This window comes from Eumetopias jubatus, unplaced genomic scaffold, assembly GCF_037043125.1.
Source record: "Eumetopias jubatus isolate StellerSeaLion01/CBP00866 unplaced genomic scaffold, mEumJub1_p1.0 scaffold_13, whole genome shotgun sequence".
NCBI lineage: Eukaryota > Metazoa > Chordata > Mammalia > Carnivora > Otariidae > Eumetopias > Eumetopias jubatus.
In genome coordinates this window covers 75,346,335-75,370,887 of record NW_028274819.1, presented here as the reverse complement: position 1 = coordinate 75,370,887, position 24,553 = coordinate 75,346,335, and the positions used below count along the sequence as shown (strand labels likewise).

Genomic DNA, 24,553 nt, shown 5'->3' with positions numbered 1-24,553 from the left:
GGAGCCCTAGAAACACCATAACCACTTGGTCATTGGATGAATGATGATCTCATATTAGGAGTGACTAGGTGATGGCTGCAACATATTGACATTAAGATGAACTTTCCAAGAGCCTTCAAAGATCAGAAAAGATAAGAGAGTTCAGTCTGGGGTCCTTATCAGCATGGAGCAGATCTCCTGTGTAACTTACCTGGCTTTGTGACAGACGCTTGGAGTTGCTTCCCACTCTCCATGTCTTCAATACCATGGGCTGAGATGGAGTAGGGCCGCTTGGCTTTGTTCTTAAATATGATCAGTATGGAGTCACCCACCTCAGCATGAACCATCGGGCCTAAAGGCAAAACACAAGTCTGTGTGCATTATCTTTGCTCTTTTCAACACTGATGTAATATATATGTAGGTAGTTTTTAGCAAAGTAAAACAAAGGTTAGTTTCCCCATTAGCATACTTCCTTTAGAAGGCAATACATGTAATATTAAATACTCATGTAGTGTTTGGCAATTGGACCAACCTGGGTTCAAATCCTGCTTCCTTCACTTATTAGAGAGACTTTGGGCAAGTCAAGTAACCTGCCTGACTCAATTTCCTCCCCTATGAAATGGACTTAATACCACTTTTCTCATAGGGATATAGTAAGGATTAAATAAGATAATGTATGTAAAATGCTTATTGCAGTGCATTGAAACACAGTAAGTACTCAGTAAATGCTAAAATTTTTACTACTGCTGAGACATAGTCTCCAGGAAAAGCCATATCCACATGATATGGTAACTTTCAGTTCTGTATGTAACTTCTGTAAGTAACCTTTGACAAGTCTGAAATTGCTCATTATCTGGTAAATGGATATATCAATATAATAATAACCACAATGAGGATCCAATGAAATATTGTGTATAAAAGGGATTTGAAAGATAAGAACAAAATTAAAACATCTATGTACTAATTTATGATCAATACAGGGATTTCACTAATGCATGTCCACTGTCATTTCTCAGTACTTGGATATCTTGGGGGTTCACGGCATTCCACTACATTCATAGAGAGATACGCTCATGGTAGGGGCTCTGAAGGCACCCATCCACTCTTCACAGATTCAAACCATGGTTTTAGTTGCTTTTCTGAGAAGACCGCTAAAGTCCTAAATAAATCTGAAATTTGTTGGACTGTTTTTATCTTTGGAAGAAAATATTTAGTATGAATCAGGAAATGTCTGAGAAAAAATGTTATTTTGTTTTTAATGATAAAGCTAGAAAAGAATGCATGTTTTTTAAACAGCAAAGTTGGATATAGTTCCAGATATGTGCATGTGTATACATATATTAAAATGATTATTTGTCATTCATTACCACTTTAATTCCACATGGCTTGCTGTGCTGGTAGGAGTGAATGTCTTCTGATTTGGGGCCTGATAGGTCACCAGGAGCAGTAAAGAACAGAGGGTTGCCCATCCTGTGCCCTTTGGAACATCAGGGGCACAGGCCTGTCTCTGAGCTGCAGAAAACGAGTGGATGGGCCTCATGGTCTCCTGGGAGAAGCACCACTGGGCTTGCCTCTGATGGAGTCACGGCTTTGTGTCATTTTACTGAGCAGATCCTCAGTTGCTTTCTGAGGGGCAACCCACTCTTGTTGGTAGGACCAGTGAGCTTTTTTCCTGGAGCTCATTTGACATACACAGCTCAAAAGAAGGAATGCTCCCACTGGGGCTGACTCTTAGTGTCACAAACCAAGCTTGGATGCCAGTGTTAATACACAGTGAGGGTACGGGGAGGATGGATGGGGCATTTAATAATTTATCAAGCTGGCTGTCCTGGTGCCTTTTTTAACATTAAGAAACACTGTAAAGTCATACTATTTATATAAGTCATCTTGTGCATTTAAAAATGAGAACAGGAAAAAAAGGGGGGGAACAGATTTCAGAAATTCATCTAGATTAGCCCTCTGCCTAAAGATCTCATCTTCGTGATGGGGTCAAGTTTGGTGACTCCCAGGTGGAAGTGGGGAGGGAAAGCCAGAAGAGCTTTTCTGATCACCACATCAGGCAGCCCAGGGCATCAGACTGGCCCAGCAGGTCCTGAGAAGGCCAAGTTCAGGGCCTCCTGAACTCAAACCAGCCCTTCCATCCTTAGCACTTCTCTCATGGAAGGGGTTTCTCTTTGGCTTGAATTACATTTTTGGTGTGTTCTTATGGCTCTGTGCATGAAGAATCCAGGACCTTGAAGGAGTTATGCAAATACTCTGCCTGCTCTTCTGAGGTATCAGATTATTCCAAGTTAAAATGTCCAGGCTCAGCAGAGGGATGGGAAAGGAACTTGAGGGCAACAGATGTTGGTTAGACAACCATGATGATATGGATTGCTGTTTGTGTGTTAGCTGGTTATCTGGTTGACCATTCTTTGAAAGAGCATGCTCCCTGACAATGGGAGGACGGAAAGATGTCACACTTGGATGGATGCTGTCAGGCTACTCTGTCCCTGCTGTCCCTTCTCAGGCCACCCTTGGGGCTGGCAGTGCATGGCTATGATCTGTACCATACCCAGGAGTTCCAGATGCTTCTCTTGTGGAGGTCGGGCCTTGATCTCCACAAATTCACCATCGGTGTATTCTCTGTAAACCACCTTCCTGTACTGAGAGCCAATCCAGTTTTCAGTGTGGTTCATAAATATATCTCCGTGTCTGTAAAGCAGAAGCATCAGAAATTAAAGTTGTCAGGAGGTAGAAAACCCTTGAGTGCTTCTGAGTGATTCAGGGGTACTCCGGAGCAGTGTTTCCCAAACCTGGCTGCCCTCAGGCTCTCCCTGTGGAGCTGGACTTTTGCACCAGGCTCTCTGGAAGTGGGGCCAGGAATCTGCACTTGAAAGCACCTCAGGGGATTCTGATGGGGGCAGGCAGTCTGGCCCAGGTCTTCCTTCTTGCGGACCATCATTGCAAAGCCCTGCTGGGTGCTGAATGGGACCAACCTTAGTTAGAGACTCCCATGAGATGGCACGTTTCTTCTTGGGACTCACTAACCTCACACACATGCACATGCATGCACACATGCGCACACTCACTCTCTACCACCCTGAATTCCTTCAGATTTCACGTGTATCATTCCGTACCTTGTTCTACTTTTCCACTTTAAAGATCTCAAGAAAGACTCTGGGTTGTATATTGTGCATATATTCATATACAAATATAGGCATAGTTGATTCTTGTTATTCACAGGAGTCATGTTCTAGAAAGTCACCTCGAACACTGAAATAATGAATATTGAACCATTGTTCCTAGGGGAAATACAAGGTTAGGTTTTGTAGGTGTTCACAATGAATTGCCCCAAGGTGTGCCATTTTGGCATGTGGATTATTTTGAGCTGAAAACAACAAGACCCAAAAGATCCAGGAAAAAATTGTGACCTTCCCTCTAACTGCCTAAAAGTATTTAGGTAGAGGACACACTCCAAGAAGAGTCTATTACCATAAGTAACTACATTATAATATGAACTAGGGGTGGGAGACAGGGAGGAATTTAGCAAAGTCTGTTAAAATTCTTCTCTCTGTCTCATTGTTTTGGAGTGGCCCAGCCAACATTTGTTTACCTAACATTTACTCTTTTTCCATCTTCTTATGAATTGCTCTCCTTTTCTTTGAAGTCCCAGACTCCTTCACCCTTCTCCTTAGTTCAGGATGACATATATATCTCATTTTGCCTGACTGTCTTTGGAATCTCTCATGTTTATGTGGATTCTCCCTGTGTAAGTAAATTTGATTCTCTCGTGTCAATTTAATTCTTACACCAGCTAGAAGAATTTGAAGGGTAGAGGAAAATCCACCTCCCCAACCCTCCAAAAAAACCCCAGTTTCTTCAAACCTCTGGTCACAATATTTTCACTGACAGATTAATAAATATCCTTGTTTTATGTGTGTTTCTGTTCAAAGACATCTTATTCAATATGTATTGTTGATTCATTTACTTTGAACTCTGGCCAATAGCACTGTAACTCATGCCTGAATGAAGCTTATCTAACACACGTATTTCCTCTGTAAGGCACATCATGGTCTTCTTGCACTTGAGAACACTAGGCAGCACTAGTCTGGGGGCCATTTTATTTTATTATTTATTTATTTTTATTTTTTAAACAGCTAAGTCACCAACAAAACACACACACACACACGCAAAAGTAGCACTAAATAGACCACAAAGAGGGTGTCTGTTTACAGTGTGAAAGCTGAAACAAGAAGACAGAGGGATGCCTAGTTTGTCTGACCTCAGCTGGGAATGTGCGTATTGGGTGACACAAATTCTTTGCTGCTTTATGCATCCCTGTAAATGATGACAAAAGCACCACAAAAATTGATTTTGGTGTTACAGATAAATTTCAGCGAGTAGGCAAATTCACAAACATGGAATCTGCAAATAATGAGGATCAACTATATATTTAATCCATCATCAAGATAGATGATCACGAATGTTGGGGAAAAATATCTTATCAGTTTTATCCTCACAGCCTTCCATTTCCCTCCATTAAACTACCTGCACTCCAACCTCAGCCACCTACATCACTTACCTGCATGAACTGAGTTGTTCCTGGTCATTCTGCCTGCCTCCCATGCTCCTCCCTTCCCTCTACCCTCTATGCTACAGGCAGAGTGATCCTAACCTACACACTCAACCAACTGAGTCCTGGTGGAAAACTCTTGATGGCTTCCCACTGCCCAATTCCCCAAATTCCTCACACCCCTTCACTATCTGCCTCTGCCAACCTCCCAAGTCTCCTTTCCCGATACTGGCACCCACACTCTCTATGCTTTGGTCATTCTAAATATTCTCTCTTGAACTCCATGTGCCCTCCCCACCTCCAGGCCTTCCATGTGTTATCCCCTGGGCCAAAAACACCCTTAACACCTCTTCAACTGGCCTATTCCTCAGGTCCCAGGACAAAGACTACTTCCTCTCAAGAAGCTTTCCCTGACCACCTACTCTCTCCCTGGTTCTCCTCCAGATGCGGCCATGTGCACCTGCTGTGAGCTCCCCCTGTGCCCTGCACTTCCCCTCTTGTAGTGATGACCTTGCTCAATATGCTTGGTCAAATGTCTTCCCCATGAACCATGAATTCTGTGTGGGAAAGGACCTCGCCTGCCCTTGTGAGCACCATTTTGTCAGCACCTGGTACAATGCCTAGCACACAGTAGGTGCTTAACAAATGCATGTATATCTTCGACCTAAACCACATGCTTGCCAAGGGAAGAGAATTTTTCTTTGACTTTCCTTTTCCAAGAGTCCTAGTAACATGTGTGGTAATGACCCAGACACCTCTGGAGCCACGCTTTACTGTTTGCCAGCTTTCCTATTCTGCAAAGTGGGGTAATGACAATTCATCTGCCTCTCAGGATGAGTGTGAGGACTCTGTGGGTTAAGATCTGTAAAGGACTTCCCCAGACACACACTGAACACCACGTAAGCGCTTGCTCATCCGCCATCTTGCTGGGGTGTCAGGTGAGATTCTGGGCCAAGGCTGACCAAATGGGTCAAGGACATTGTGAGGGTCACTATGAGATAAGGTTTGTAAAAACCCTAGCAAAATGCCTGGCGCTGGGTGGGTGCTCAATACATGGCAGTTATTATCTCAAATGCCACACTGGTAAAATTAAATGCCTATCAGTCCACAAGCTCAGGAGTACTAGGAATACAGCTTTATTTCCCTAGAGCAAATTCATCTTGGTTTTTGAATTCTCTCCCACCGCACAAACCCTGGCATTGCGCTGATGAGTCCCACTGGCTGCTTTTCTGGGATCCTGAGGCCTTCTCAGTGTGTTCTGAGAAAGCCTTTAGGGAAAGATATCTGGGTCCCAAGGTGAGGCAGAGGGTCTGTGTGAACCGGGACGATAAATGTCCCAGGGATAACCGACACTGACAGGTGGTTTGAAAACTAAGTGTGCTCCCTGCCAAGGCTTTGGCTCAAAAGGCAGAGGCATAACAGCTGGGGTGCAGAAGGGACATTTGTCCCTGGGCTCCCAGCTGCAGAGGTGCCACAGATGTGCCTCTAGGAGGCCCGGTCCTCTCCATCTGTACTGAGTTTTTTTCTACAGATCCGTTGTACTTCAAATATGTGAACAATATCTTGTTTTACTTTGGTTTCGTTTATTTATGGGCAATATCCCAAGCGGAAGGGCAGAGTGCAAAGACAGCCAGCTCTCTCTCTCTCTCTCTCTCTCTCTCTCTCTCTCTCTCTGTCCCCTGGGAGACAATCCCAGAAGACTGAGGCTGGAGCCTTCTGCTAGCCCAGAGAGCTGGTGGTCAGAAAACCGAAATTACACTGAGTTTCAAGAAAACCGTGACGGCTATGTTTCTTATACTCTCATGGGCTAGGAATATACATACAACAAAATTGTTATGCGATTATTTCTTTAGTTCTAGCCATCTTTTAGTAAAAATCATCATTTTAGAAAAGGCTGGATCAGTCTTCTTTTCATTTTCTACTGCCCCAGCATCAGTCTTGAGCTGGTGTCGGCAGCACTGGTTTTGCAGGAGAGGAATGTCTGGTTTAATAAATGGGTTGGTGAGTCATGGAACAAATTTTAAATCGTCCTGTCCCTGAGGCAAATCTTTTTAAAGGGGACTTCATTTTGTTTCTTCATTTATCCATAAGGTGTCGCTGTTCTACTCTCTTTTCCAGGAGTTTAAACCCTCAAAACAGGCCAACAAGTAAGAACAAAAAAAAAAGACACGTTAAGATCAGGAAGAGTTGGGTATAGAGGATTTGTGTGTGGTGTGGCCAGAGAGAATTGGGGAGGCGGGGCGTAGGGAGCTGATAATACAGAACAAAGAGGAACAAAGATATGCAAATGAACATGGCTTGGTGATGAGAACACAGATTTGTCCTTGAAAAGGTCTATGTTCAATTCCAGTGCCCATGACTAGTGGTTAGCCTTAACTCTCTGCCCTGAGTCTGCTGGTCTGTGTATGGGGACAGGGACTACCCAAGCAGCAGGTGTTGTTGAGTGGAGGGTATAAACTTGTGGGAGGAGGCCTACAGGTCAGCTCCAGGCAGATGCCTCTATACCTTGTTTCACTCTACCCCAGTGCACACGGGCGGGAGGGGAAGTGTGCATGGGGGACCAGCGTTCCCAGGCTCCAGCCTTGTTGACCCTTTGGTGCTTAGCATTGGCTGACAGTACTCCCACGGGAGGGCCCATCTTGGGAACTTTCTGGGTACAAGACCTACTAGAGAGACCAGTCTGCCCATCTCAATTTGGGGATTTCTACCAAAGCAATGTCTCCTACCTGCTCCTAGACTATTCCCCAACCGATGAATGCTCTTTCCCTGCGGTCCTCAACCTACCCATCTGCTCACCTCGCTGCACACCCTGTCTCTGCCTCCTTCTATACCATTTTGTCTTCACAGTCCCCCTGTCACTGGGCTCTGCCTCTTTCCCTAACCCTTTCATGCTAGGTGCTCGCTCAAAGCCACACGCATTCTTGGGACAGCCACACTTGGAACCGGCCAACATGAGCAGGGGATGCACTGAGCCTGCCCGGCGTGCCCCCAAATGACTTCAGACTCCCCTCCTAGGGTGTAGACGGGGAGCTTGCCTCATCTTTTGCGTTCAGAGTAACAGTCTCTGTCCGCCAGAATTGTGCAGACAAAACCAGGGCAATGTTAGGTTTCCCCACTTGATAAACATCTACAGAGCATGTGCAATCCCACCCAAGAGACTTGGCGGCTTCGCCCGTGGTACCTTTCCCCTCCTGCGTCCAAGTGCTGCTTTTCGAACTCCCAGTTTTTGTTAGGGGCATAATCCCATTCTACCTCTTCAGCGGCGATGTAAAAGGTTCTTATCATCCCGTACGGCTGCTCAGAAGGGTCCTTGTTGCCACAGCTGTTGACCTCATATATCTGATTCATGCCTCTCACGAAGTGGTGCAGGGTGGAACAAAACAGCCTGAAAATACCTGGAAGAGAAACGACTTGGCATTGTGTGCCAAACTTGACCATTTTGGTTTTGGCTTGGATCTGCTAGCAATCTATAGCATTTTGTTCTCAAAGAAATAATTGGTAAGGTGGATTTTTAAAATACCAATTTTATATTGTATTTTCCAGCCAGACTCCAAGGGGAATAAATTACTTTGAATATATTTACTTATCAGGGGAAGATAATACCATCTGAAATTCATTTGGAATCGAAAATGAAAACTTGCAAAGTTGCTACCAAGAAATAATTTCTCTGGGTCTTCCCTATTTTACACACCTGTTAGAAGAGAGTTGCTCCTGGAAAATCAGATAGGTATGATTATCTTAGCCCAGCCCAGTTTAAAATGAACTAATTACCTGTAAGATTAATATTCTAAGTTGAAATTAGGGCACATTTCTGAAATCATGTATTTTGCCCTAGAGGATTTCATAAACTATATAAAGTGAAATATACACATAAGGTATTATTATTATTATTATTCACTAATCCTTTGAGCAAAGGAGGTTCTCATTACTAGTAGTAAGTCAACATTATGCCAGGTGAAAAGAAAAAGATCAGCTAGATTTCCCTACATAATGCGAACAATCATGTCTGAGAATTATGTAATTTTATAAACTGATGCAATTTTCTAGATTGAAATCAGGTAGATATATCTTAATTGAACTCACTGTAAAATCATATAAAACAAAATTATTGAAAGATATTAACTGTCAGTGGAATTACTGGATCAATAAATCTTCCCTTCCTTTCATAGAGAGGCTGTTCTTAGAGGCGAGTGAGCAGGGATTGGTCTCATTAACCATCTACAATGCCCAGTGATAGCTTTTACCATGCTATACATATTGAAGTATTGCAAATTACCCCTTGAGAATGAGAAAAACCCACTGGTTCATTGGGTACTCTGGCTCCCTCGGCACTGAGCAGGACCCGCATGAGGAAGGGTCTTTATGAAACCACACAGAGGACACTCTGAAGGCAGACATGGAAAGAGCTCCTGCTATGTGTGTTGTTTGCCAGACAGCCCATTATTCACGTGTTCATCATGTTCTTTGCTAGCCAAGGAATTACCTTCTCTAAGAACAAAGAGGAGTTTAAGGCCTCGATTGTGGTGATAACTTCACAGACATATACTTACCTCCCAACTCATCAATTTGTTCTTTTTTAAATGCATAAATAGCTGTTTATTTTTTTTCTATCATTTTATTTTATTTTTTTCATCCCCTCTGGTTAACCATCAGTTTGTTTTCTATAGTTAAGGGTCTGTTTCTTGGTTTGTCTCTCTCTCTCTTTTTTTCTTTTTTCCTTTGCTCATTTAGTTTCTTAAATTCCACATATGAGTGAAATCATATGGTATTTGTCTTTCTCTGACTGACTTATTTCGCTTTGCATTATACTCTCTAGCTCTGTCCATGTTGTCGCAAATGGCAAGATTTCATTCTTTTTATGGCTGAGTAATATTCCATTGTATTACATTACCACATATTCCTTATCCACATTTGGGCTGCTTCCATATCTTGGCTACTATAAATAATGCTGCTATAAACACAGGGGTGTATGTACCCCTTTGAATTAGTGTTTTTGTATTTTGGGGGTAAATTCCCAATAGTGTAATTCCTGGATCTTAGGGTAGTTCTATTTTTAATTTTCTGAGTATGCACCACACTGTTTTCCACAGCTGTAAGAGTTTGCATTCCCACCAATAGTGCATGAAGGTTCCTTCTTCTCCATATCTTTGCCAATATTTATTGTTTTTTTGTTTTTTATTTTAGCCATTCTGACAGGTGTGAGGTCATATCTCATTGTAATTTTGATTTGCAAACCCTAAGACTCCACCAAAAAACTATTTGAACTGGTAAATGAATTCAGTAACATTGCAAGGTACGAAATCAATATACAGAAATTTGTTGCATTCCTATACACTAATAATGAAGCAGCCAAAAGGGAAATTAAGAAAAAAAAAACTCATTTACAAATGCACCAAAAATAATAAACTATCTAGGAATAAACTTAACCAAAGAGGTGAAAGACCTCTACTCTGAAAACTATAAAACACTGCTAAAAGAAATTCAAGATGACACAAAGAAATGGAAAGACATTCCATGCTCATGGGTTGGAAGAACAAATATCGTTAAAATGTCTATACCACCCAAAGCAATCTACAGATTTAAAGCAATCTCTATCAAAATACCAACAGCATTTTTCACAGAACCGGTACAAACAATTCTAAAATTTATATGAAACCACAAAAGACCTCAAATAGCCAAAGTAATCTTGAAAAAGAAAAAAATTGGCGGTATCTCAATTCCAGATTTCAAGTTATATTACAAAGCAGTAGTAATTAAAATGGTATGGCGCTGGCATAAAAATAGACACATAGATCAAAGGAATAGAATGTAAAACCCAGAAATAAACCCACAATTGTATGGTCAGTCAATCCTCAACAAAGAAGGAATGAATATGCAATGGGAAAAAGACAGTCTTTTCAACAAATAGTGTTATGAAAACTGGACAGCAACATGCAAAAGAATGAAATTTGACCACTTTCTTTTTTTTTAAGAATTTTATTTATTTATTTATTTGACACAGAGAGAGAGAGAGAGAGAGAGAGAGAGAGAGAGAGGGAGAGAGCACAAGCAGGGGGAGCGGCAGGCAGAGGGAGAAGCAGGCTTCCTGCATGAGCAGGGAGCCCGATGTGGGGCTCGATCCCAGGACCCTGGGATCATGGCCTGAGCTGAAGGCAGCGGTTTAACCAACTGAGCCACCCAGGCGCCCCGAAATTTGACCACTTTCTTACACCATACACAAAAATAAACTCAAAATGTATTAAAGGCCTAAATGTGAGACCTGAACCCATAAAAATCCTTGAAGAGAGCACAAGCAGTAAGTAATATCTCTGACATCAGCTATAGCAACATTTTTCTAGATATGTCTCCTGAGGCAAGGGAAATAAAAGCAAAAATAAACTACTGGGACTACATCAAAATAAGTTTCTGCACAGTGAAGGAAACAATAAAACTAAAAGCAACCTACTGAATGGGAGAAGATATTTGCAAATGACATATCCAATAAAGGGTTAGTATCTAAAATATACAAAGAAAAGATACAACTCAATACCCCAAAAACAAATAATCCAATTAAAGAATGGGCAGAAGATATGAACAGACGTTTCTCCAAAGAAAACATATAGATGGCCAACAGACACCTGAAAAGATGTTCAACATCACTCATTGATTTGTACATATTAAATATCTATAGGTTTTATCAGTCATATCTGAATAAAGTGGCTAAAAAACAAGAACAAAGAAAAAAATATTTGAGTTGAAGCCTAGGGTCTACTCACATTTTGGGCACTATTTTTGGCCTATAGATATGGGACAGGAAATGACCAAGCTATTAGACAGTCGCAGATTTATACTCACCACCAGACGTAAACTGGAAAACATTGTCACAAGCTCTTTAGAACCTTGTAAGGCACATGTGTAATACACAAGGCACTGGAATAATTAACCAAGTCCCTAAAATTATTCCAGCCAGCTGTAGCTCTGAATGCCAGTTTCTATGGATTAAAACTGGTTATTACCCTTCTCTCTCATCTTTGGTCTTGAAGAGCATGTTTTTAAAAATCATTGTGCCCAAGGCATCCCTTGGCTTGGGTGATTCATAATTGATCAATTATACTAATGTAGAAAGGTTAAATACTCAAAGTCTATAAGGCAGGGATTATGGAGCTCCTAGTTTCAGGCAGTTCTTGGACAAATATTTTGAAGCACAAGCCATATGTTTTTAACCAATGACACTGAGGGGCATTGAAACTGCGCTTCTCATGTGAAGTAAAGAAGTAGACATCAATTCATAAAGGACACACAGTCAGCAAGTACTCATCTTGGGTAGCATATTGGTTTCTTTTTTTTTTTTAAAGATTTATTTATTTATTTGAGAGAGAGAGAGAAAGTGGGGGGAAGGGTCAGAGGGAGAGAAAATCTCGAGCAGACTCCCTGCTGAGTGGGGAGCCCGAAAAGGGCCCAATCGCACAACCCTGAGATCATGACCTGAGCCGAAATCAAGAGTCAGATGCTTAACCGAGTCACCCAGGTCCCCATATTGGTTTCTTTTAAAGACTAATGAAAAAGTTGGGTTGGAGAAATATTTTGAATGCCCATAGCATCTGCTATCTTTATTTTTCATGTGACAGGTAGCATGTGTTGCCCTTTATCTTTTGGAAAAATGTCCTGATTATGTAATTAGTGTGGGAATCTCTAAGAGAAGGGATGAGTACTGGCACTTCAATGGGCCCTCCATGGACTTCAGACCCAATGCAACTTTCCCTCTAGGGAAACCAAGGGTGCCCAACAGAATGAAAATGGGGAGGTCTCCAAACAACTTATCAAAAGGCTACTATCAGTCTCTAGAGAATAGAAACCAGGTCATGTCCATAACCTGAAAGCATCCACGGGGCTGTCCATGCCTGGTACATGCTTCAGAGCAGCAACTAAAATGCTGGTGCTTAAAGAGAACAAGAAATATCCTCTTTCCTGGGGCCAAATCATTCCTGGGAATGGATCAAGAGCACTCTCCTGGGATTTGTGTGGCAAGGTTGTTTAGAGGATGTTGATTTCTGCTTTCAGTCATTCTAGATACTTCTCTTTTGTAAAGATTTTATATTTTTATTTTACAGAGAGAGACATGAGAGAGGGAACACAAGCAGGGGAGTGGGAGAGGGAGAAGCAGGCTTCCCGCGGAGCAGGGAACCCCCGCTTGATGCGGGGCTTGATCCCAGGACCCTGGTATCATGACCTGAGACGAAGGCAGACGCCCAACGACTGAGACACCCAGGTGCCCCACTTCTCCTCTATTCTTTATACTGTGTGTTTGGAATAAAGTAGTTAGGATTTTCTGATTGTAATCAAGGCTGTTTGCCTTGAAGTGCCCAAATCCAACCAATTTCTTCTAGAATGTATGCCTGAAGACAGGAATTTGGTCACCCGAGGTGGTCCTGCCAAGTTTACCTGCATGGTCCGGCTGCATGAACACCGTTGTGGAGGTATGGGGAAACAGGGCTAGGGTGTCTCGGTGAGTCCCTCGTAGGTGGATGGTGTTCCCTTGAAAATAAACTCCATGCATATCCGTGTCAGTGCCCATTCCAATCATATGCCAGGAAACTCTATCCTTTTTGCACATGCTTAGGCCCGGCTGGTTGCCATACATAAAGCCATTAATAGCTAAATGAAAGGAAAAAGATAGTCAGAGCCCACTGTGATCTTATAGATACTGAAAACACACCATTTTAGTTGAGGATTATCAGTGTGTGGGGGCAGGCTGTTCAAGTGTTCAAGTTCAAACTGTTTACAGAAGATCCTTACTACCAGAGAGTAAATAGTACTGGAGAAAAGTCACACAGTGAATCAATCCAAACTGGAGACGAAACTGAACAAGGAAGAATGAAAATATACTAAAATTGTGAAAATGTTATATTTAACAATATATACACAAGGGCACAAGTCCTAAGAATCAATAAGGAATAAATCAGGTTGTTTTCTGGCATAATTTTTTTCTGACAAAATTGTTTGAAAGTATAATATTATATCCTGCAATTCACATTTTAGTTTTGCAGATTATGAAGAACATCATCCCTGTAAAAATATTTATGAACTTCATCAATTTCCTCAAAGCCTTCTCTAGAACTCTTGATTTGAAAATCATTTTCTTTCGAGGTTCTTATCTTGTTATCTCCTTTAAGTGTCTCTTTCTCAGTTTGTTAATTCATTTCATTTTGTTAGATCTTCATCCGTCAGTGGATTTGCATTTGATTCCAAAAGTTGCCAGACAGGCTTTACCGATTTCATGGATCTTGCACCGTTTGAAAGATTTGCAATTGATTGACATTGTATTTGCATGTCTGGTCAGTGGAGAGGGATTTTTCTTGCAGGGGAGAGGGGTGCTAAGTTTATAAGAGGTTAGACTTTGAGTAAATAATTTTGCCTTTTGATAACTTTTATTTCCCTACCTCAGTAAAATAACTGAAAGGCCTTTGAATAATGATGACTGAGATAATGGAGACTTTCTGTATCTCCTGAAATGAAAATCTTTTATATCAATCTCAACCCACTGATAGTGACTACCTGGAGCAGTGCCTTGAAAAGAATTTAGAAACCACATTCCCACTCTGTGAGGGATGAATATATTAACTGAATAGCACTGTTTGAGGGGGGGACTACACGTAATTATGTCTCATGTTTGATGTCCCTTAAAGATCCTATACCCGCGCCACTCCTTATAATGCCCATAGTAGGAAAGAATAACTATCATACATATGAATGATCTTCTTTATAATCCCATTATCAGATAAAATCATTCTTTTATTTCTGTGTCTGCAGAACCAGTGGTATTTGGTAATTTTATTCAAATGTCTCAGATTATTAGTAGAAAGTCTAAGAAGCCTGGAGGCTTCTGAGAAGAACATTGCATTTTCTGAAAAAAATCTTTGATAATGCTTTTGCAAATAAATTATGTAAATCTTGTCCATTGAATGTTAAAGAGATTTTTGTAATTTGTCAGATAAAGGTAACCAAAGCCCATGATAAGGTCTGGTAAAGAAGTTACACTGTTCTGCCTTCTTGTGTAGCCTTGTCCCCTAACTCAGTCAATATTTGCTGACTAACCCAAGGACTACTGTAGGTATGCTTCTTTTTTGTCATAAAAGACCCCCAAGGACAGCTCGCAAGCCACTGGGGATGCCCCTGAGGGAAGGAGGTCAACAAACACCTTTGAATATAGACTATATAATAGGTGTAATGCAAAGCACTGTCTACCATGTGAGGCACTTTCTCTTTGGTACTGTTGCCATCATTCTTCCTTCTACTCCATGCAAGCAAGCCTGGAGATAGAAATTAATTTATAATTAATGTAAAATTTAAAATAAAATACATTGCTTTCCTTGCATTTTGTTTTAAAGGTGGCATATTTTACACGTCCAATATATGAAAGTGTATTTCACATTGTCAAACCAGGGTGGGGCTGGATGTGGCATGGTGCATTAGGGGTTTAATGCTTTCTCTTTACAGTCCTCTCTTACAATAAATTTCTTTTGCAACTTAGCTTTTCCATGAAGGAATTGCTCTTTCCTCATTCTACTTTATTCCACCACCCCCCCTCCTTTTTTGGCTGCTAGGAAGGTTGGAAACAAATTTCATTATTCAGTTAGAACAAAAATTTTGTTGAAGATGGTATTGAAAATGAGTTACTCTGTCCTTCTCATTGGTCGAAGAGGAGACTATTGGCATGGAGCACCCAGGACCATAGGAGTCTGCGAGCTGCCTGCTTGGCACTCTGGACTTTTTTGGACTTCCTTGTAGGGAAGGGAGATTAGGGACTATTTTGTTATTTTCCCATCATGTTTCAAAGGCAATACATAGTTGTTATCCTTGGTCCTAAAATGAGAAATTTGGCACCTGTTCTCTTAGAGTGCTTGCTTTGGGCCCCTTTGTTGACTGCACACTCTGGTAGTTGTTTGAGTTTGGGCTCTCACTCATTATTCTCTCACCTTAGGTAATGTGCCCAAGACAAATGAGAATCTTGTGTTAGTCATACCAATTACAAGGTGGTTTGCCACTGTTACAACTGATATAAGAGATAGAGAAGGGGAATTAAGTAATTCCTTCTAAATAAGATCTGGGACAGGAATGCGTAGCATTTTACAAATTAGTACTTTAGACAGTCCTTCATGTACTTGATAAGAGATGCTTTGCTGTTTAATGTTTATCTCTAATGATCACTTGCATTATCAGGCTTAATGATATGATTACAAACCCAAGGGAGGGCATTTTGTCAGTAATTTTGTACTTTTATAATGTACTATGATCTTTGCTAGTTCATATTCTGTGTTGCTTCATCTCAAGCTGATGAAGTATTCTGGAAGTATTAATTAAGTTTCACAGTATCGCTGGGAGATAGGGAAGTTTCACCATACCTTCTGAGATGAAGTCATGAAATAATTTACGTGTGACCAAGAACAATATCCAAGAAACCAAAATTAAGATAGTTAAAACATTTGAAACATTTTCATTTCAAATGCAATTACACCTTTCCCTTACAGAAGGGAAAGTCATTTTTCATACCATGCATTCGGTTGGACTTCACAAAATCCTTGTCTTCTTTGTCAATACTGAAGGGGTGCCATGTAAACCTCCGAATGTTTTCGTCAAAATACCTGCTCAAGTTCTCATCAAAGACTGTGAACAGTAGGTAAAATTCCTTGTCTATTCCTTTCTGCAGAGAAGAAAGAAAGGAATGTATAAAAAGTACAGCTTGGAGAGAATTCTTCTCTCTACTTCACTTTCAAAGTTAACACAAAGTAAATGAGGACCAACATCAGCCATGGATTTACTGGGTCATTTTGTAAATCAGGATTCTGACCGTGATTCTGATAAATTCATTTTATACCGTAAAATTCCATCTTCCTCACTACATCCTTCTCTCTCCCCATGGGACTTGCTCGGAGGAAATAAGTCCTTACTCACAAGCTTTCCTACACTGTGGGACTCCTATTTTCAGGCTGGTCATCATTCTCTTATTCTCCATGCCCTGGCCTCTCTCTCTGTGTCTCCTTGTCCTCATCCCTTGCTTACTCCAGCTACCCTGGTTTTCTGCTCTTCTGTGATCACCCAGCTTCACTCCTACCTCAGGGATTTTTCATGTGCTGTTCCTATTGCCTAGAAGTTTCTCCCAGGTCTTGCTTGGCTCACTCCCTTATTCCGTTCAGTTCTCTGCACAAATGTCACTTCCTCGAGGGCTCTTCCCTGACCACCCTGTCTAAAACAGTCACTCAACTTCCATCCTACCTGCAAACTCACTCACTCATTCACTCCCACGATACTCTTCTTCATAGCACTTACCTCCATGGGAAATGATATTTTATTTATGGACTATGTTTTTGATTGATGTCCCACGGCATTGTAGCTTTGTTAGGGTAGGGACATTTTGGATTCCTCTCTGTGTCCCAGTTAAAAAATAATGCCTGGAAAAGCAGGCACTCTACATGTTTTTGAGTGAAATAATGAATTCATATAACCCATGAGACTTTGCTAAATCATATTAACATAAGTTGAAATTGAGGGGACCGTGGATTACTTCCCACTGTGTACATTCTTAATCTATGTGTTTGAGCACGTTTGACCACACAGCATCCCGTATTGCTGAAATATGCTTTTCTTTAGGGCTGAACCAGAGAGGTGACTATATTTTCTGTCCTTCAACCATCTTCTTGTCTCTAATGAGCTCCCCTCCAACCCACCCTTTACCCTGCTGCCTGCTCCAGAGGGATTCCCCAGCAATGCCACTGATCACATCTCTCTCCTTCTGAAACTGGACAATACAGTCCAAACTTGGAGTGATCTGGTCTTTGCCTACCTGCTCAGGCTCATCTCTTGGCTCTTCCCTCTTGGCACTTTGACCAAAGTGAGGTCAAACTCCTTGCAGCAATCTGAATTCGCTGTATTCTGAGGGCCTCTGTCTTTCATTCATGCATCCCTTCAACTTGAACATCTGCCACCCTAATCCAACCTCAAGGGCCAGTTTAGCTGTCCCACCTCTGTGATGCTTTCCTAATGTATTATCAAAGATGTGGGTACCCTTTGCTTTATTCTCATACCATACCTTATATACAGTTATTGCTTTTATCACATGGTGTTTTAGAAGGCAGTAGTCTAAGATCATGAGCAATGAAAGGAACAATGTAGTCTTGAAATTTTTCAAAGTAAAATATAAAAGATCGGAGAGAAATAAGAGATCAAGTATATTTTAAAAGATTATGGGGTTCTAATGTCATTCTGCTTGTCCACTGTGGAAACTGGGGCAAGTGATTTACCCTCTCTAAGCCCTAATTCCCTCATTTGCAAAAGGAGGATAAGAGTAGTCACCACTTCCTGTTTTTTGGTGAAGGTTAAATTAGATAATATAGGTAAAGCACTCAACACAGCATCTGGCAAATCCCAAGTGCTCAATGTTAATTGTGATTATTAGCTATGATTTCAACTGTCCATAAAACAAGAAGGAACCACTGAAAGGTATTGAGTTGAAGAACCTCATCACCTGCGAGTTATTTGGAAGGTAACTGGGTCTATGAGGGTGGGAAATTATCCCAGGAAAAGGTTAGAAAGTGATAGGTGAAAGGTGATAGGGCCCTGTGTGATGGTTAATTTTATGTGTCAACTTGACTAGGCTGCAGTGCCCAAATATTAGGTCAAACATTTTTTCTGGATGTTTCTATGAAGATGTTTCTGGATGAGATTAACATTTGAATTTGGTAGATGAAGTAAAGCAGATTGCTCTCCCCAATGTGGGTAGGCCACATCCAATCAGTTGAAGGACTCAATAGAACAAAAAGTCTGACCCTCCCACAGGTGAAAGAGAATTCCTCCACCTTTGAAGTGGAACATTGACTTTTTTCTGCCTTTACACTCAACCTCAAACATACGTTCTTCCTGGGTCCTGAGCCTGCTGGACTTTTGTGTCTCCCGGGTCTCTTGCTTGCCGACTCTCTCTGCAGATCCTGGACCTTACCAGCCTCCATAATCATGTGAGCCAAGTCCTTATAATGAGTCTGTTTCTATTTCTATATATATCCTTATGGTTCTGTTTCTCTGGAGAATTTGGATTAATCCATCCTGCCATCTGTGCACGGAATGCATCTGAGTGATGGCTAGTGTCTGCAGCAAAAAATTCTTTTGTGAAGAGCACTTACAACAGTACAATTTAGGCTCCCATAGCAGCAGGGAAACCAGGAGGTCTGAATCACGATCGATCACACAACTCTGAGGGTTGAAATGTGGATACGGGAAGTGAGTTTTGCAAGTAAGATTGTCCTGAAATTTTAAGTGTCTACTTGCAGACCACGAATTTAATATTTGAGTGTGTGTAATGTGGCATTTTCTGCTACCTAAACTTCTTAATATGATTCTGAAGACGAAGTGCTTATCCTGTATTTCATTTATTCGACCATAAATATCGGTGGAGTGTCAGCAGTGTACCAGGCATTGTTCTGGGAAATGAAGATAAGACAGACAACTTTCCTGCTCCGTGCTACTTATATTCTTGTTAGAAGAAACATACCAGAAACATAAAAAATAAACAAAGAAAATGTCCTATGAAAATCAGGTGATGTGATAGAGTATGAATTTAGCTTGGTGATCAGGGAAGACTTTTCTAAAGAGGTGATAGGAAGAGCCAGCCATGCAACGTCAGGGGAAGGCATTCCAGGCAGAGGGAGCCTAGTAAAGAGACCCTAAGCCAAGGATAATGTTGGTCTGTGCAAGGAACAGCAAGGCTTATATGGATGGAGCAGAGGTAGGCATGAGGGAGTGTGGGAGACATATCAAAGGAGTCAGAGGCTGGGCACGTAAGTCTGGGCTAAGAAATGTAGATTTTTATTCCAAGTGTGATAGGAAGCCACTAGAGGGTGTTTAACATGGATATGATTTGATCTTACTCACATTTTAGGAAAGTCACACTTGCTTCCCTGTGAAGAAACAGATCAAAGGAGAAACAGGGGCATGAAGAGGGGATGACGCATGATCTAGATCAGAGCTTGGACCAGGCAAAACATATTTCCCTTTTGCTATGAAGGACATCGGAAAGACAGCAAAATTTTCAAGGGTGCTCAGATTTGATAATAGTACAGTATCAAGACTAATTTCCTGACCTGGATAATTATGCCGCATTTATGTCAGAGAGTGATCTCACTTTTCAGAAACATGCTGAAGAGACATCAAGTCTATAACCTACCTCAAACAGGTCAGGAAAAAGAAAACAGAAAAATGAAGAGAAAGCTAATAAAGCAAATGAGGCAAAATGTTTATATTTGGGGAACCTGGGTGAAGGATATATGGGAACTCTTTGTGTGTTTTTTTTGTGCAACTTTTGTGTAAGTCTGAAATTATTCAGTAATTATTCAAAATAAGATAGGCATAGATGGCTGGATAGACAGAGAGTAGAAGTAGGGAGTCTGATTAAGTGGCCATTGTAGAAGGCATGGGTGTTAGCAAAAGGCTTATTAGCACCTAGTTAGATTCTGTGACATCCATTCACCCCTGGGAGAACTTCCTGGAAAGAGATGCAAATACCTCTTTCATGTTCTCGATCTATCTGAAGAGAAGAGACCTAAGCTTTGACCTATAGAAGGCCTGCGTTAGTATGTGTTTCATAAGTACTTTTTGCATTGAAGAAACTTTCTGTCTTGCCAAATGGATTTCTCTCTCAGCCAAGTCCCAGGTGTGGAGTATTTCAGGTTACTATTAATTTTTCATGAACTTCGTGTAAATGGACTGACCATGAGTGGTGTTTGGCTCAGGCAACAATCTTCACATACTATGACGTGCTTCCAGCAAGCATCCAAACTACTTGGATGCAACAGGGGCAAAATCAGAACTACCTTACAGAAGTTTTCTGGCACTCAATTTCCTGGGCTCAGGTATTTAGCTATAGGAAGCAGGGTAGTGTATTGGAAAAACAAAGTTGGAAGCTCAAAGCCCTCTGTTACTGCTGAGTTTCACTACTTACTATTTGGGATATCACTCAATGTCTCTGGGCCTTAGTTTTTTTTTTTTTTAAGATTTTTATTTATTTATTCATGAGAGACAGAGAGAGAGAGAGAGAGAGAGAGAGGCAGAGGGAGAAGCAGGCTCCCAAGGAGCAGGGAGCCCGATGGGGGACTCACTCCCAGGACTCTGGGATCATGATCTGAGCCGAAGGCAGACGCTTAACCATCTGAGCCACCCACGCACCCTAGGCCTCAGTTTCTTTAGCTTTAAAACAGGGATGGTCATTCTGCTTTGCCTTATATGACTGTTGGGGTACAGCATAACTGTTCAATCTTATTACACATGCGTTATTGAGGGCCCATTTGGAGGGCCCTGACACACTGAGCCTCTAATAGACATTTCCAGGATTGGAACTTTGTGCAGGGAAATGAAAATCTGAGGTGGACCAAGACACTTTATGTCCTCTACCTAGAAATTCCCTGAAGCCCAGAAGTGGGTGCTTACAATGCCAACATTATAAAATATACCATGTAAATAAATAGTCTTGCTATTTCTGATTGGTGAAATAAATCAAAATGGTTGTATGATTAGATTTTCCTCCTTTCATCAATGTGTTTAATATCATGTAGACATAGCTTGAAATGCTATGCTTTGCCACACTAGTCAATGCAACCAGCAAAGCCTCCAAGTTGGGACTTGCAAGAATTTATCTATATGCTTTCTTGTGCCCTTGACCCTAGTGATTCACTTGCAGCTTACAGTGGTGAGTTACAATGGTTCTCTACCTTGCCTACACATTAGAAAGCACCTGGAGATTCTGATTTAATCAGTCTGGAGCACTGGAATGAAAGATGTTTAAAACGTCCCCTATGTGATTCTAACATGCGGCCAAGTTTGAGAAACCTTGTCCAAGAAGAAAGGGTCCCAATTCACTGTCCATGTAGATCCCTAAATATTTCTAGAATCAAAGCAATGCACAGGGACAGGGACCCACCAAATTCCAGCCACAACAAGCAGAAATCCTGGGCTTCTGGGTGGGCATCTATAACTTTCAGATCTTAAATTTACCTTAAAATTAATTTCAGATCTTAAATTTACAAAAAGTAAAACACTCATTCTGTATCTTAAGTCAATTTTAAGAAGAAGGAGGAAAATCCACTTTTCATACCTGACACCTTATTACACTCTAATCCTTAGCCATATTACTGCTGTTTCCCACATACGACCCTGAGGAGAAGTTAGTGACCTTTGATGGCCTACCTGTGTCCCATTGGCATTGAGAGCGCCCTTCTTACAGACTAGCAAGGGCCCCACAAGACCAGCGCTGGTATCCTGGATGGGCTCCACTGCTGAGAAGTAAAGATAGGTCAGACAGGGGGGATCACCGGCCATCGGGCTTACACTCTCAGGCACTGTCCACTTGTATGTGAAGGTTTCACCTGGCTTCACATGAGCCCCTGGCTTCAGAAATCCTGAGCAGATAAAAGATACAGTTACTCTCAAAGCAAGAGCCAAGAACATTAAATTTGTCAGACTGGGTCTTCCAGCCCTGGGGTCTCTCTCTGATGATGTATTTTGTAGAAGAACAGTTGTTTCCACTTGGGTATCCTACCAGGGAGGTCACTGTCACCGTCCGCTGTTGTATGAGATAGAAGCTTATATCCAAGGATCATCTTCTTCAGAGATTACATTTAGTGTCTTTGTAGATACTATTTCTTACCCAAATACTAGGTTTAGCAAATATGAAGAGTGATAATTGCCTCTCTAACAATTAAATGTAAATCCATAAACTCTCATTGAGTGCCTTCGTATGTGGAATACACTATACTCAGCACTGCGGAGGATACCCCAAAAAGTTAAGCAAGCGCCCTGTCTTTAAAGAGTTTGAAATCTAGGTTGAACTAGGAAATAAGCCAAATAACCATAAGATAGAGGAGGTAAGTGATGACACAGGATGACAAAGCTGGTAAATGGAAGGTCTGGGATTCAAACTCAGGGCTATCTGATTCCAAAGACTTGGCACTCAGCCCACATGTTAGATTGCCAAATGAACATGATGAATATGTTGAGTCTCTCCAGCTAGGCTGAGGCCAGAAACTCTCTGCACCCTGTCCAGAGCTTTGCAAAAACGTGCCCAGTATGTTTGCTAAGATAAATAATAGAAAATATAGACATATGGGCTGTCACTGGTGGTCTTCCTACACACACACACACACACACACACACACACACACACACACACACACACAAAGCCATTGTGAGCATTTTGACCAAGGAGAAAGTACAGGTAGAAGAGATGTTGCTGTAGGAGGGAGGATGATGATGGGTCTGGGAAGGGGGAATTCTCCCTCCATTCCTCCCTTCTCTGTTCCCATCACTCCGAAGCCTGCTCTGGACTGGGCCTAGCCCCATCCTTGGGCATGAAGTATCCCAGACTTTCATAATGTCTGTTGCAATGATGGGGAAGACTTCCAAGGAGACTAGGAGGTTCCCAAGAGTAGTATCATGAGTGGAAGGGTAGTTCCTGCAGCTACCGGGCCAAAGCTGCCTTTCTTATGTGTAGGGAGTCTCTGTCACCTACTCTGTGATGGGGAGAGGCCATATATGATGGTAAACACACGAGACTGATTATCAATAAATACTTGTCAACAGAGACAGTGCAGGATTTTGATGTCAACCAAACATTGGAAATCAGATTTTATCCTCAGCCTTTACCCACAGAATCCCCTATAACCTGTGGTTGAAAGCTCTCCATCTTAGGGAAGTGGGGGTGACCGTGAACGTAGCTCACTTTGAGATTTATTACACTACTGAGGGAAAAGGAAAGGACTGAACATTTCCTAAGTGCTTATTGTGGAGCAGACCCTGCCCTGAATTCTCTCCAGCTCCTTCTGAAGGAGTCAGAGTGTCACTATCTACATTAGTAGGGAAAGAGTAAGGCACAAGCTCACAAAGCTCCCAGGGCTGGTAAGAAAAGGGGCCAGCATTTGAACCAAATCTATCCAGTTCTAAGTCCTCTGTTCCCTCATCCTCTTTCCTCCCAGAGGCCAGCCTGAGACTCACCATCTATGTTTGGGGCTGCATCAGAGGCCTTGTCATAGATCACACCATGGGGCAAAATGCTGTAGACTTTGTCAGCTTTGTTGGCAAAGGTGACTAGCAGGGTATCACCCACCTCTGCCCTGATGACGGGGCCTGAAAGATATCAAGAGGAGGGAGAAGAGGATGAAAAGGGGCAGAGGGAAGTGAATATATGCAGGAGAAGAAGAGTCATTCCACGTACATATATGCCCCACTAAAGCATCTCCCCCCATTCAAAACATGACAGATGGTTTTATTCTACCAAGAATTCCAAGATGGGCTTCTGCCTCAGAGAGTCTCTTTCTTCGAGTAAAAGTTGCATCAACATACTCCATATACTGAGCCTTCCAATATTTTCCTCCAATTCTGTTGTCCCCTTGTGTGAAGTAGAGCTCGGAGTCACTGTGTAAAGAATAGGAACCTGACTGAGAGTACATCTCTACATATCCACCAGATGCCTTAATTATGGAGCTTCCTTTTATTTTCTTTAGCTCATTCACCCACCCATCTCCCTGGGAAAAAATGGTCCAGTCTTCAACCAAATGCCCCGGAATAGTCAGGCAGCCTTGAAAGCCTCCAGAGGGCTGGATGGTGGTCAAGCTCACTCCTCTCTTAGCCACCTACTTTCTTCCCCAGAGGTCCAGCAGCCGAAGAAAGCACAGGTGAACTCCTTACTTACCGGCATTGCAGTCCCAGAATGGTGTTCTACAAAGTAAAGAGCTAACTGGTTTCTTTGCAGAGTAAGTATCCCTCTATCTCTTGCTGATGTCGATATGAATAGTCTTTGCATCTAGAAAGCTCTTTGATATCTGGCATGACTAAGGAATGGAGTGTCTAGTTAATCAAATAGTTTAGTCAATGGAGAGTTATTGTATAAATGATATACATGAAATACCAAATTCCAAAGTTGTGAACTACAGTGATGTGAATTCTGACTAGCAACATCTCTAGATACCTTGTTTTTGCCAATGGTGCCACCACTCTTGCAGT

The 24,553-nt window shown here is 41.7% G+C and overlaps 1 protein-coding gene across 1 annotated transcript in view; it reads right to left on the bottom strand.

Moving 5' to 3' along the window:
- HEPHL1 (hephaestin like 1) overlaps positions 1 to 24,553 on the bottom strand; it is an 87,886-nt gene that overhangs the window by 31,425 nt on the left and 31,908 nt on the right. Inside the window, exons 7-14 of the mRNA XM_028119655.2 lie at positions 23,826 to 23,965; positions 23,546 to 23,677; positions 21,743 to 21,954; positions 16,064 to 16,214; positions 12,956 to 13,168; positions 7,716 to 7,929; positions 2,534 to 2,673; positions 191 to 331 (exon numbers count right to left, since the gene is read on the bottom strand). Of these exons, the coding sequence (XP_027975456.1) occupies positions 191 to 331; positions 2,534 to 2,673; positions 7,716 to 7,929; positions 12,956 to 13,168; positions 16,064 to 16,214; positions 21,743 to 21,954; positions 23,546 to 23,677; positions 23,826 to 23,965 (1,343 nt within the window). The remainder of the gene's footprint in view (positions 1 to 190; positions 332 to 2,533; positions 2,674 to 7,715; positions 7,930 to 12,955; positions 13,169 to 16,063; positions 16,215 to 21,742; positions 21,955 to 23,545; positions 23,678 to 23,825; positions 23,966 to 24,553) is intronic.